The 13,805-nt window shown below is 38.8% G+C and overlaps 1 protein-coding gene across 1 annotated transcript in view; it reads left to right on the top strand.

Annotated features, from left to right (window-relative positions):
• The window catches only part of DIAPH3 (diaphanous related formin 3), a 500,871-nt gene that overhangs the window by 367,095 nt on the left and 119,971 nt on the right, over nucleotides 1-13,805 (top strand). The window contains exons 27-28 of the mRNA XM_077752451.1: nucleotides 4,357-4,452; nucleotides 4,946-5,005. Of these exons, the coding sequence (XP_077608577.1) occupies nucleotides 4,357-4,452; nucleotides 4,946-5,005 (156 nt within the window). The remainder of the gene's footprint in view (nucleotides 1-4,356; nucleotides 4,453-4,945; nucleotides 5,006-13,805) is intronic.

Below are 13,805 nucleotides of genomic sequence, written 5' to 3'. Positions count from 1 at the left end.
ATCAAGTGCTTTCTTTTGTATCATCTTCTCTGATCCTCTCATTAACCCTAGGCAGGTATTCTTTCTATTACACCTGTCAGGAATGATTATGTAATAAGTCCAGTGTCTCCCAGGTAGTGCATTGAGACCTCAGACTAGAATGCATGTCTCTTTACTTCCGTACTGTATTCCTTCCATTATGCTGTGGGAGTGAAGGCCAGAAAAGCCATCAACTCTGGGGGACTAAAGCACAGAACTTCCAGGTGGAGAGTGAAGAATAGGAGAACCACAAGCTCTGGGGCGCCTGGGTGGCTTAGTCGGTTAAGCATCCGACTTTCGCTTGGGTCATGATCTCGCGGTTCGTGGGTTCGAGCCCCGCGTCGGGCTCTGTGCTGACTGCCAGCTCAGAGCCTGGAGCCTGTTTCATTCTCTGTCTCCCTCTCTCTCTGACCCCCCCCTGCTCACGCTGTCTCTCTCTCTCTCTCTCTCTCAGAAATAAATAAAAAACATTAAAAAAAAAAAAGAGAGAGAACCACAAGCTTTAACGTTGCCTTTAGCTAAAGAGCAGGTCATGAAGTTGGAGGACATCAGATTGGAAAAGCAATTGGAATCAAGTGTCTGGGCAAGCGAAGGAGTGGGTACTTGATGATGTGGGAAGCGAGAGGTACTGAAAATTTGTGCCTAGGGGATTGAAGCTCCTCATTCTGCTTCAGAGCTTACCAGCGCTATGGGATAAATTCCAATTTGAGATTAACTAGATGCAGTGTGACTCCTGGGAGCTCATGCACTCTTTCGGGTGAAAACTAATTCAATCCTGGGGCACCTGGGTGGCTCAGTCGGTTAAGCACCTGACTTCAGCTCAAGTCATGATCTCACAGTTTGTTAAGTTCGAGCTCCGTGTCAGACTCTGTGCTGACAGCTCAGAGCCCGGAGCCTGCTTTGGATTCTGTGTCTCCCGCCCTCTCTGTCCTTCCCCTGCTCACTCCCTGTCTCTCAAAAATAAATAAACATTTAAAAAAAAAAAAAAAAAGTAATTCAATTCTGGACAGTGAACTTAGAGTTTAGTCGGAAAAGGAAACAAGTGATCAATTCTTGAGATATTTAGGCCTGGACAGTGTTTGGCAGCTGAATGGATGAATGAGACAAGGGAAGAGGAACGAGCAGTGCTCCACTGTTTACAATGGTGGCAGGAATGTACTCCCGCCACCTCCCTGGCTCCCTTTCCACCTGAGACCTTTCTTTTCCTGAATGATTATTCCTTCCATTTGGTGCTATCAGTGCTTCTACCTGTTAATGCAGTCAGCATATATTAAGGAACACTTTCTGTGCAATACTGGGATTTTTCTGGGTGTTAAGGCTAAAACCATAATCTCTGTCCTCGGTGAACTCAGTCTAGTGGTAAAAACTGTGAAGTAAATTATTTTGTAAAGGATTTACTGCTGTAGGTACCCCCAAGCCATTAGGACACAGAGGGGCACCTAGTTCAGTCCATGTAGATCAGGGGAGGATTCTCAGTTCTCTGTCTTGAAGGAGAAGGAGTCAGTTTGGTGAAGAACAAGGAAAGATGTTCTATGTAAAGAGACCAGCATGTTCAAGGACATGAACCGGAAAACATGGGACTGGGGTAAAAGTTGTTCAGTGAGCCTGCATGTGTCAGTATCTATCTGCTGAGATCGAATGGATTAACCTACCTAATGATAATGTAATTATCATATTCAGGTAACTTAACATTGGTCTAATTGTTTAACATCTAGTCCATTTTAAAATGTCCCCAGTTATCTCCAGAAAACCGTAACTTTTTTCATTTCCCAAGATCTAATCAAAGATTGTGTATTGCATTTGGTTGTTGTATCTCTTTAATCTCCTTTAATCTAGAACTGCTCCCTAATTTCTTTCCCTTCCTACGTCTCTCCTTCTCTCTTTTTATTCCTAATTGGTAGTTATTAAGAACCCAGGCCAGTCACTTCACTTTGGATTTCTATGACTGTTTCCTTACATTTAGATTCAGGATAAATATTTTTATGCAAAGTACCACACAGGTTGTGTCTGTCTTAGAGCATCACTTCGGAAAGCAATTGTTGCCAAACCCGATGTCAGATTTGAGTACCTGGGCAAGGTGATATCGGCCAGAGTTCTCCAATCTTGTTCCTTCACAGCCTCGCACACAGGGTTTCTGCACCCATTGATGATATCTACCTCAATCAGTTCTTGTTATGTGAGTTATAAAATAGTGAGTTTTCTGTTTCCCCTGGATCTTTGACACCTAGTGCTTGGCATTCTTCTCTAAAGAAGAGCTTTCTCTTATCCCATATCTATTTGTAATTTTTTTTAGTACCAATATGGATGCATAATTGTTTCTTTTTCCAATGTGTAATAATCCACCTTGATTTTTACTCATTTAGTGCTCAAATCATCCAAAATTTGGCCAAGGCTGTTCTGGCTCCCCTCTGCCCTTTTGACACATCCCTGTCTGTCCTTAGGCACTCTATTATCTTCTGGTACATCGATGTATTCCTGGCTTCTTTCACACTTTCTTGGTCTCAGCCCCCAAACTAGCCATTTCTCTACATATTGTGGCTCCCATTAAAAATGGCATTTAAAAACCAAGACCTGGAGACCAGACATGCTCATTGCTGTCACTGTATCATTACTTCTGTGGTATATTAGAAAGTTAGGAAATGTGGTTTTTAAAAACCCTTGAGCCTATAGGATAGTTGTACTAGCAATCCAACACTTTATGGTTCTTCCTTGCCTATTCCATATTTGTATGTCCTTTCCCACAGTGAGTTTACCCATCTCCTTGGTCTTACGATACAAACATAATAGTTTCAGAATCACTATGTCCTTACCATATTGATACCCATGTCATTACCCATCAACAGTAAACTTACTAAGGAAAGCTCAAATTTTCTTTGTAGTTCTTTTTTTTTCCTCCTTAAAGTGTATGCCATTAGTCTCATGCTTTACTTTCTTAAACTTCTAGATTTTTTAAATGTTGCTTTTTACTAATGACATATATCTCAACCTTAAATACCTGACATTAATAGCAGTTTGTTTCTTTTTTAAGTTAAGCTTGAGTGTAAATTTTCAAAGATAGCTAATTACTAATTAAAGTGTCTGAAATTTGTAATGCATTTTAATTAAAATAGCCATCAAGCCACTTCAGAATTAAATTTATGTGAGAATTAACCTCCAAATGCTCTACTTGTCACCCACCTGTTTTTAAAATTATACCTACAAAATTTAGTACTTTTCTAAAAATATGAGATAGAACCAGATGGAAAGGGGCCAGTGCATATTTATATTTGTATATCTGTTTATAAACTGTAAATGAGTTTGCTATCTGTACTCTTCTGCATTCACTTGTCATCTGTTCCCAAAGAAGGGATTGTGCCTCAATAAAAAGAAATTTTAAAAAATGAGAGGAAAATAGTTTTCTCTTACTTTACATGTAACTTATACCTGCCATACAATTGCATAGAGAATACCTACAAATAACCTCTTTCTGAGGGACCAAAAAGTCTTGGGCATTTCCTTGAATTTGGGATTGAGCCAGCAGTTCCTTTGAAGATTTTCTTTTTCCCACTTCCTTTGAATAATATTTAGCATTGACAGCTATCAATAACTATAAATATTACAAAATAATCTGATCTCTGCAGAGAGAATTGGCTCTATAACCACATTCTTTGTTAAATATATAAAAAATATCAATTTAAACAATCTTCATGGGATGAAATACTTTAGGTATTTGAGAGCCTCTTCTGGTTATTTTTCATTACAGAAGACAAACTTTTCCCACATTCTGTAAAAGTTTGTAGTGATTGTTCCGTGTCACCTAAAGTCAGGGGACAATTATCTTCTGATATGAAAACTCACTTGTTGGGAGCATGTTCACAATAGTTAACTTGGAAATATAATTTTGTGCAATGAGTTTAGGCAGCAGAGTTCTCAGTAACAACTACAAAAACACTCTCCCACACCTGGTCGATTTTCAGAACAGAAGCTGATGCTTTGAAAATAACCCATTTCTACAAGGGAAATGTGATTTATGATAACCTGCGACACAGATGTGACTAGGACCGCATTCTATTTAAAGTTATTGTGCCACTAGACTATGAAAGCGGTCCTCTGAAGTGAATCAATGGAACCCAGCCCTCTTTAGTGGACAGTAACACAGGCACTAATGAGACAGATTTCATTAAAAGATACTTGATTTATGAGAGAGTTAAAGTCCTATCTTATCTTAAAATTGCTGGTGTCGTCCTGGCATCGGATCTTTCTTCCCCCTACCATCACCATCACCAGCTTCTGTGTATGCTTTGACATTGCTGTAGTAACCCCGAGGGCTGATGGAATTCCCTGCATCTCTCTTCACAGAGGGTGATGAGACAGGAGTGATGGATAGTCTGCTGGAGGCTTTGCAGTCGGGGGCTGCCTTCCGCGACCGAAGAAAAAGGACGCCAAAACCAAAAGGTGAACATTATACTTGTTTCATGTTACTTTCTAGGGAACTATCACTAAGAACAACCTTTTTTTTTTTTTTTCCTTTTAATTCTTTTAAAGTCGTGTGTCAAACATGTAGTGCTGTGGGCAACAACTCTTCAGAAGTTTCATGAGTTTGCTTAATCCTTCCCTTGCAGTGACAAATGTCAGAGAGACAGAAGCATTCCAGTTGGCTGATGTCAGTGGCGCATTAACAAATCAAAGCACCGAACCTAGAAAATCTTGATTAGTGTGACAAGTCTCATCTAAAGAACCATATGCACCTTATCCCAGTGGAGTTTACAGTAGCATAATTAAATGGGAAGTAAAAGTCATAACATCATTGCTTCAAGTATTTCAGGGTATTGAAGCGTTGCTTTGGGTCTCAACATATTTAACCTTTGAAAACAGTGTGATACTATAACACTTCTTGAGATGAACAGACCTCTGTATTAATTTTCTCTCTCTTTCTCTGTTTTAACAGATATTCGGCAGAGTTTCAGTCCCATGTCTCAGAGGCCTGTTCTGAAAGTTTGTAACCATGGTAATAAACCGTATTCATAAATTGCACATTTTTCTTATCCACTTTTATCCTGGTGATCTATTATTTTAATAGGCTGCTGCGAAGTTCTCAAGTTTAGACATAGCTATAATAGGAGAAATTTGCTATGAGATTGTACATTCATATATTTCATGCTTACATCATCGCCTTGAAGTAGCACCTAGAGCTGCTCTTTGAGATCTCAGATGAATTTTTAAAATTATTATCTGAGATTATGTCGTACATGTTTGATCAGTGTCGTCCAATGTATCCTTTCAAAAGCAGTATGCTCTCAAAGTAATATTTTACATGGGATTTACTTTACATCAAGATACAATTTGGAATATTGAATCTGTTACCTATTTTACTCTATCATATTTGCCAGTAAAGTCTGAGATACTATGACAAGCATTTTGGCACAACCATTAATACAGATGAGCTTCAATGTGGTATTATTGTGGAAGGATGTACCAGAATCGCCAAAAAGGTGGGTTAACTTAGTCTCTGATACTTATTTGAGATTGGCTACTTCAGAAGTCCCTAACCAACCCCGTACACCCACCCTCTTCTTGTCTGCAAGGTGCCAGTTCATGGTGACTGGGCTTTACTTACGCTGGTTCCCTTTCTCTCACTGTTCCATATTACGGGGTTCTGCTTACCTTCCGTGGTCATAAACAAATGTATCAATCACCATTGCCATTTATTCAGAGAGATTATCATCAAAGTTTTCCAGAGTTATAAATGGAAGAAATGCTTGACAGATTTGCATTGAAGGGTTGTTTTGGGTGCAGATGAGTTAATTTCTGGAAGTGTTAATGTGTGGCAGAGTATAGAAATTTGTGTCAAATCTCTAGGGTAGCCTAAAAAAATTTATGAAGTGAGTAAGAAAAAGACAAGAATGTGGGTAACTAGTCGTAAATAGATGGGTAGATGCTTATGGCTCAAAGTCAAATATATATAGTAGATGTTTAATAAATGAGAGGAAAGGTACAGTCTACAGCAGATTTTTAAATAGGTCTTCTGATTCTATTCACCAGTATGTTTTTGTTACTGTTTGGCCTTTCCCTGTGCTAATAGTAGGAAAAAGAATTGTAGTATGTCAGAGATATTCATTGTGGATAATTCAGTATTTCCTAACTTTGGATTTATGATTTGGAGTCATTGTGACATGGTAAGTAATAGCAAAAATTCTCGAGAAGAGAGACTATTTTGTTTTGTAGATGAGTAAGTGGAAACTCAGAGAAGCTGAAAACTTCCCAGGAGTACAGAGCTAGTTAGTGAAACAAAAATGATCAAAATGCAGCTCTGATTCCCATTGATTATGTATGGGTACTTTGGATTATTTTTTATCAGTAATAAAATGTATAAAATAATGCAGCCCGCGTTGTGAGTCATTAAAGACCCACAGCCAATACAATGATCATCGCACGATTATAATGGACTACATATACTCACACTATGCTTAATTTAAAATAAGGTTCCTCAAAAAGTTAACAATAGAACTCCCCTAGGACCCAGCAATAGCACTGCTAGGAATTTACCCAAGGGATACAGGAGTGCTGATGCATAGGGGCACATGGACCCCAATGTTCATAGCAGCACTCTCCACAATAGCTAAAACATGGAAAAAGCCTAAGTGTCCATCAACGGACGAATGGATCAAGAAGGTGTGGTTTATCTATACGATGGAATACTACATGGCAATGAGAAAGAATGAAATCTGGCCATGTGTAGCCACATGGATGGACCTTGAGGGTGTTATGCTGAGTGAAAGAAGTCAGGCAGAGAAGGACAAATACCACATGTTTGCACATGTAGGAGGATTAGGAGGAACCTAACGGAGGACCAAGGGGGAGAAGAAGGGGGGATATAGCGGGAGAGAAGGAGGGAGGCAAACCATGAGAGACTCTTGAATGCTGAGAACAAACTGAGGACTGATGGGTGTGGGGGGGAGGAGGGAAATGGGCATGGAGGAGGGCACTTGTGGGGATGAGCACTGGGTATTATATGGAAACCAGCTTGACAATAAACTATTTGTAAAAAAAAAAAAAAAGAAATAAAAAACAAAAAAATAATAATAAAATAAGCATTTTAGGTATTGTATAGAGGAATATGACTCAAGATAATTTTATGCATTGGCCTTGGGGAACCCAGTCCTTTTCTGACTGTAATGTCAGTCAGTAAAGTGTCCAGTCCACAAAGGCTCATCTTTAATTACTTTTAAATTGTGGTATTTCAGTCCATTGCATAAAAGCAGATGAACCTTGCATTTCTATCGTTATTCAAGTTGACATGTGCTGTCTCAAGTTCTAAGACTATTGTGATAATTAAGCTAATAGATTATACAACAAGCCAATGGAGATATATCATCACAGAGGTCAAATTCTTTGCTCCTGTAAACGTAGTGGATTAAAGTGTTTTTAAAACTTATTTTCTACCAATATTTCTGTTGTGTTTTCCCTTCATACTTCTAACCAAGTGGGGAAAAATTCAAATGACCAGTTAATCTTTAAGAGCTCTTTATATAAAGAAGATAGATTTATTTGACTAGATGTTGAAAAGTGCAGAATTTGTTAAAGTATAATGATTGCAGCAAGGATCATAATTATTTTTAGGAAAAGATGGTATTTCAGAGTATTTTGTAATCTTGCTATTTAAACATTGCTTTTTGTTTTGAAAATGCTAACCCTACAACAGAACTATGTGAATGAAATGTAACTTGAACCTATTTTACTTTTTAATCTGCTTTCATATGCGCTAAAAATTAATGTCTGATATTTTCTACCTGCATATATAGTAATTCATATTATTTCATAACCTATTTTTTAAAGATTTATGACATTTTATACAGTCACTTTAAACTTGGCTTATATCCTAAGCAAAATAATATCTGTAAAAGTATTAATAGTAATAAGTTAATGTCTGCTGAGTTATTTGGCTTACTAAATACCAAGCACAGTGCGGAATTTTTATAGGTTATCATTCTATTCGATCTTAGCAATAATCCTATCAGATAGTCAATGTATGTGTCTCTATTTCATTGTTGAAAGTAAGTAAAGATTAAATAGGTCTGGTACTTTGCTTATGGTCCTGTACCAGGTTTTGAATCTAAACCTGTCTGTCTGATTTTTGATTCTAAGTGCTTAATCTCTCTGCCATGTTGTACTCTTGAGTACAACTGCTTGAATCACTATCTGTTCCCCTTCACACCCTTGAGCTGATGAGCAATGTGTGCAATATTTTTTTCCTCTTCTTAACATAAGGGGGACCTATTGAGATACACTCTCTCAGCTATTCTTAGCCTCCAGTGTATCTTGTCTTTTGTTCCCAGATTTAACCACTAGATAGCACTCTTTTCCAAGAACATGTCATCTTCTGGAATTGGACCACTATTTCTTTTTATACACTCTGTATTAAAACATCTGTATTAATTGTAGCCTCCTTATACTCTGTTATAAAGATCATGGAACAGTTAGATTGTATAGAGTATAAATATAGATTTAGATTAGGCATATACATACAGTTGTAGATACAGACATCAGGCATCTTTTATTAGAGAATTAGAAGATCCTGGTAAAATAGGCTGTGAGACCTTGCAGCTAAAATGTCCCAGTATATATTTTGGCAGAAGATGACTTCAAGCATTCTGACTACTATGGACTTCAGAAGCCCAGAAATTATACATCCTGAATAACCGTGCCCTTGTGCTATGCTCCAAATCTCTACCAAAAATACTTTGGTTAAAACCATGACTTCTTTTATCTTTTCTTTTGCCTGTGAAAACCTCAGCAGAAACTAAATATCCCGTATTTTTCCTTGCGGAACCTTTATTCATTCATTAACTTAGCAACATTTCTTAAGCATTTGCTAGGCACTTATAGTTATATTCTCTAAGAGGTCATCAACTCTTTGGGACAGATGAGTAGCAATTCCCATACATTTGTTTAATGCCAGGATAGAGGAAATACACAATGTTGTGAAAATATCTATGAGTGTGGAAGGCCAATCCAGACCTTATGAAGACAATCCAGACTTGACTTCTCAAAGGACCTGAAATCCAGACTGAGGTTTGAGGGATGGTAGAAATGAGGCCAAAAGCCTGAGGGCAGGGCTGAGCCAAGAAAGAGCAACAGCACATGTGGACTTTCTCAGGAGGTTCTTCATGAACCCCAGTCTGAACTCTGTAAAATGTATGCTCTAATAACACCACAGCTTTCCCATTTTGCAGTAGTCATTTCCTGTAAAATATGCTTATTCAGTGTCTGCCACGCTACATATGAATCCCATCAGGGTGAGAACAGGGCAGTCAAAGCTATCTGATTTGCTTACTGCAGTAACCTCAGCACTTAGGTGCCCTGGTGCCTAACACATGGCTGTTTAGTAAGAACGTGTTGAATGAACAGACATGTTTATGTTTAGGTTTGAATGAAACAATTAATGTACTATATTGAGCAAAATCAGGTCGCTGGATGTCACCCAAATAAGTGGGACTTAATATGCTAATTGCTAAAGCTCCAGCTGTGAACACTGTTAACCCCCTCTCCTCTCCTCCCTAAAATGTTATCTGTCGTCAGGAGATATTTGATCATCAGTGGTCTAGGCTTCAAAAGGTGTTATATCAAATAGGGAGGATGCGGTTCAATCTTGATTGGATTATTCACTCCTTAGAAGTGGAGGGTTGCCTATTAATTAGATTTCTTTCCCTTGCTTAATCAAGCAGAGTTTAACAACAGTAAATAAAACAAAAGAAAGCATCCGCTAATGAGTACAGGGCATTATCTCATTTCTTTACTGAATGCAATGCATTCCAAATCTGAAGATTTTCTTTGGCCTGTGGAAAATAGTAAGATGTCCTTTTAAATCAAGATCATCACAGTATTTATTAGTGCATTTTTATAAAAATCATACCATATTTGGTTGTTAGCAAATCAAACCATCTGGTTGAAAATAAAGAACCAAATAGGAAAGAAGTACGTGGAGAGTCTGATGCCAGACCAAGAATTTGGACTGCTGAGGTTTTGGAGCAGGCAAATGCAGGTCTGAGCAGTTTTTCTGGAACTGAAGTGAGAACTGTAAGAGAGAGGGAAGAGTCAACAGGATTTCATAGCCATCTTGATGCCAACATGGATTGGCAGCAAGGGCTGGGGAGAGAATCAAAGAGCTTATCAAGGTTTGAGGGACAGAGCCAGGCCTAGAGCTGTGGGTTAAGAGACCCTCACAGAGAATTGCTGACACTGTGTAAACTAATGAGTTGTCTAGAGGAAAAATCTTAAATCTAGAGAAAGGCAAGTCAAGTGCTAAACCTCAGGAATGGACTCAGGTGGGTAACGAAGTGAGCAAGAGACAGAAGAAAGATGAAGAAGTCTGGGAGACTGCATGATAGTGGAGTCAACATTTTGGAGGTTGAACAAAGACTTGTGAAGATTTGGTTTCCTCATTTTCTTTCTCTTTCGTTGTTTGTTTCTTTGTTTCTATAACTCCATCGTATACCACTGTGTGACTAGTGTTTTCAGGATACATTACTTCCTGCCTCTTCCCGGACTTGTCCTCTGCACGCTCTGTAAAACGCGTAACAGCGTAACAAAGGATTCACAAATGTGAACTGTTAAGCCACACCTTGTGGTACATCTGCCTGCAATTTGAGTGCATCTTCATTAGAAGGTTCTCTTTAGTACAGTGGGATTTTTTTCCTGTTAAAAGGATATAGAGTAATCAGAAAGAATTCTATAAACTATATGCAATTAAAACCCCTAATGATAAAACTATTTAACTGTGACAAAATAAGATAAAACATAATCAAAATTTTAGGCAAACAAGTATTACACATTTTTAGTGAACATCCATAACCTAAACAAAATCTTGCTATATTATCTTTACACTAAATCAATTCTTAATAGCCTTAATTTGGATTTGATTATCTATTTTTACTCTTCCACTTATATATGGAGCTTTGAGAGATTTTTATAGAAATAAGATTGTATTGCCGCCAGGCACAGCTGCTCTGCTACTCTAAGATTTGAAGTCAGAATTAAATGTGAAGCTAGTTAGATATCTTTGAATTAGCATATTTCTCCACACAATAAGGGCCGCATACAAGACAGGCTTTGTTGTTAATGTATCAAAACTTCACATGTAACCACCCCCCTCCCTAATCCACTCAGTGTTGGGTTCTCTTTATTTCTTCACCTACCTTTCCCCAAACAGCAAGAATTTGTCTTGAGGCAGAATTATGAAATTAGTAAAGTTTTCAGTAGTGTCTACCGAACCCTGGCTGCCCTAAGGCTTGTTTGAAAACAGTGAAGACAACACCAAACCACTCCTTGTCTAGAAGACCTTCTCTATCAAAGTGAATGCTGACAACTACCACTTTTATTTCTTTAAACCGTATCTGAATTTAGAATAGAAAGAGCGTAGAGAATAATAAAGTAAAATTATGTGATTTGGCTAAATGTCATTGGTTCATTTTCTTGAGAATATTGTTTTGTTCTCTTTCCGATGAACTTGTGCCCTACTAAATACCTAAGAAGGAAAGGGAGCTATTAAAATACTAATTGTTTTTTGACATCCTTACACTTGAGCTTTCCAGCAGAATCAAATGCTACCTGGAACTGTCAAAAAAAAAAAAGACAAATATTTTTTAAGGAGATTTTTCTAGGCCAGGAGTATAAAACAGTTTGGGTGATTTCACATTTTATTGAAGTATCAGCCTTTCCTATTTATGATGTAGTCAAGCAAAAGGAAGAACAGACTCTGTGGGGCTCCACGTAGGTAAGGATGACCCGTGGGCAGGAGGGAAAGGCCTTTCTAATTTATAGTCAGGACAGGGAGAACCTTCTGGCTTACATGTTATCATGTACACTCTTAAGCACGAACAGGTTAAAAAATTCTCAAGCAGTAAGGGCTTCAAGTTGTTTTAAAAGGACATTTATGCAAGAAATAGCAAATGCCTTGGATTTAATGAGCATTCACAAATGTGTGCTGAAGTCTGGAACTAAATTGAGTGAGAAGGGATAAAGGACTACTGCATAAGGAAAGTAATGTCCTTGACTTCCCTGAAACGGCTGTTATGATTAATATGTCCTTTGTTCTGTTTGTGTTCCATACTGGACTATAATTACATGATCTTTAAAAATTTCTGGCCCACTCTGCATTTCTCCCTTTTCTCACGATGTAGGTTCAGAATCTGGGTTTAGAAGAAGTCAGTAGACAGACTTTAGAAGCTCTTTGAACTCTTTTTGTTTCAGATTTTTGTGTTTGGGCATGTTTTCTGTTCTGGTGGAAGGACCTCTTGATTTAATCAAAATCCTGCCCACACCGCCCCCCCCCCCAAAAAAGATTAAAAGATAATTATTGATTTTCTTGTTTGATTACTGACTTGTGACATTTTTTCCGTTTCCACATGTTATATTTTTCCATGTATATCCTTGAAAGGAAACCACTTTTACCGTAATTTTGTCACTTGAGAACTAAAGTTGCATTGACATAATCACAAATGTGAAAAACATGTCACATCGTTGGCAGATCTACAGTTTTAATGACAAATTGTTTAGGATGAACAGTTAAGATTCAGTGAAACAGTGCTACTGTGAAGCTTTCCCCGGGGTAGAGGGAGGAGAAAGGTATCATTTGTGCCTGGGACAGTCATCAGTTTCACCGGGAAGGATAATGTGCAGGGCTCATCTGGGCTATAGGACTTGGATGAAGCGGGCAAGGGAAAGAGGAGCTGGGGAAGGAGCAGTCAACCCAGCCACAGGCTTCAGAAAGGCCAGGATGAGGAACGCCTGAACACAGATTGGCTTGAGGAGACACGGGTGCTGTTATCCACCTCAGGAAGAGCAGTTTCTAAAGACTCATAGAAACTGAAGCCAGAAGGCATTGTCTGGAGGAGTGGAGATTGTTCTTTCTAAAAGACTGAATGTAGGGGCGCCTGGCTCAGTCGGTTAAGCATCTGACTTTGGCTCAGGTTATGATCTCACGCTTCCTGTGTTCAAGCCCCACGTTGGGCTCTGTGCTGCAAGCTCAGAGCCTGGAGCCTGCTTCAGATTCTGTGTCTTCCTCTCTCTCTGCCCCTCCCCTGCTCGTGCTCTGTCTCTCTGTCTCTTCTGTCCCTCTCTCAAAAATAAATAAACATTGAAAAATCAAATAAACTAAGATATGAAAGAAAAAAAGAAGAGACATAGCTAGGAATAGCTGGAAGTAGAATGAATCATGGTGTAATGGGTAGGTTATGTTTCTTTGCCTTATGCGTGTCACTGACTTTACAGTCTTTGTATTGTGAAGGGAAGGAGCTCTGGAGGGGAGGGATGACTATGTAGTGAGGCGGTAGTTAGAGTGAGGCACCTGGGGGATCGCATGGGAGAGCACAGCTGTGGAGAACCTGGACAGTAGAAAGGAAGGATGTACAGAGAGAAGTGGATACAAATACTGAGTAATGGGGAATCTGGAGAACCCACCTGATGACATCTGTTTTCTCTGAGAACTAAGATATAAGGTCACCTCCAGAAAGCGAGTCTCTGGATAGAAAGAGAAGCAAGGGTGATAAAGGACAGATGGTACATGTACTATATCGATTGTGAAAGGTAACTTCTCAGGGAGACAAGATAGCGTTTGCATCAGTGGCCCAGCTGAAAAGGGAGACTATTTCCTGTGTAACGATAGCAGTCTATAAAGTCTGAGAGGGAAGAAAGGTGGCTAAGGTGCTTCCCAGGCCATGGGACAAAGGACAGTGAGCTTCCCTGTAACCTAAAGGTTCTAAAAGTTCATCTCCGAATGTAACCATAGTGCTCAGTGTGGCAGAAGGCAG

This window comes from Crocuta crocuta, unplaced genomic scaffold (assembly GCF_008692635.1).
Source record: "Crocuta crocuta isolate KB4526 unplaced genomic scaffold, BGI_CrCroc_1.0 scaffold376, whole genome shotgun sequence".
Lineage (NCBI taxonomy): Eukaryota > Metazoa > Chordata > Mammalia > Carnivora > Hyaenidae > Crocuta > Crocuta crocuta.
This window is presented reverse-complemented; position numbering and strand designations above follow the sequence as displayed.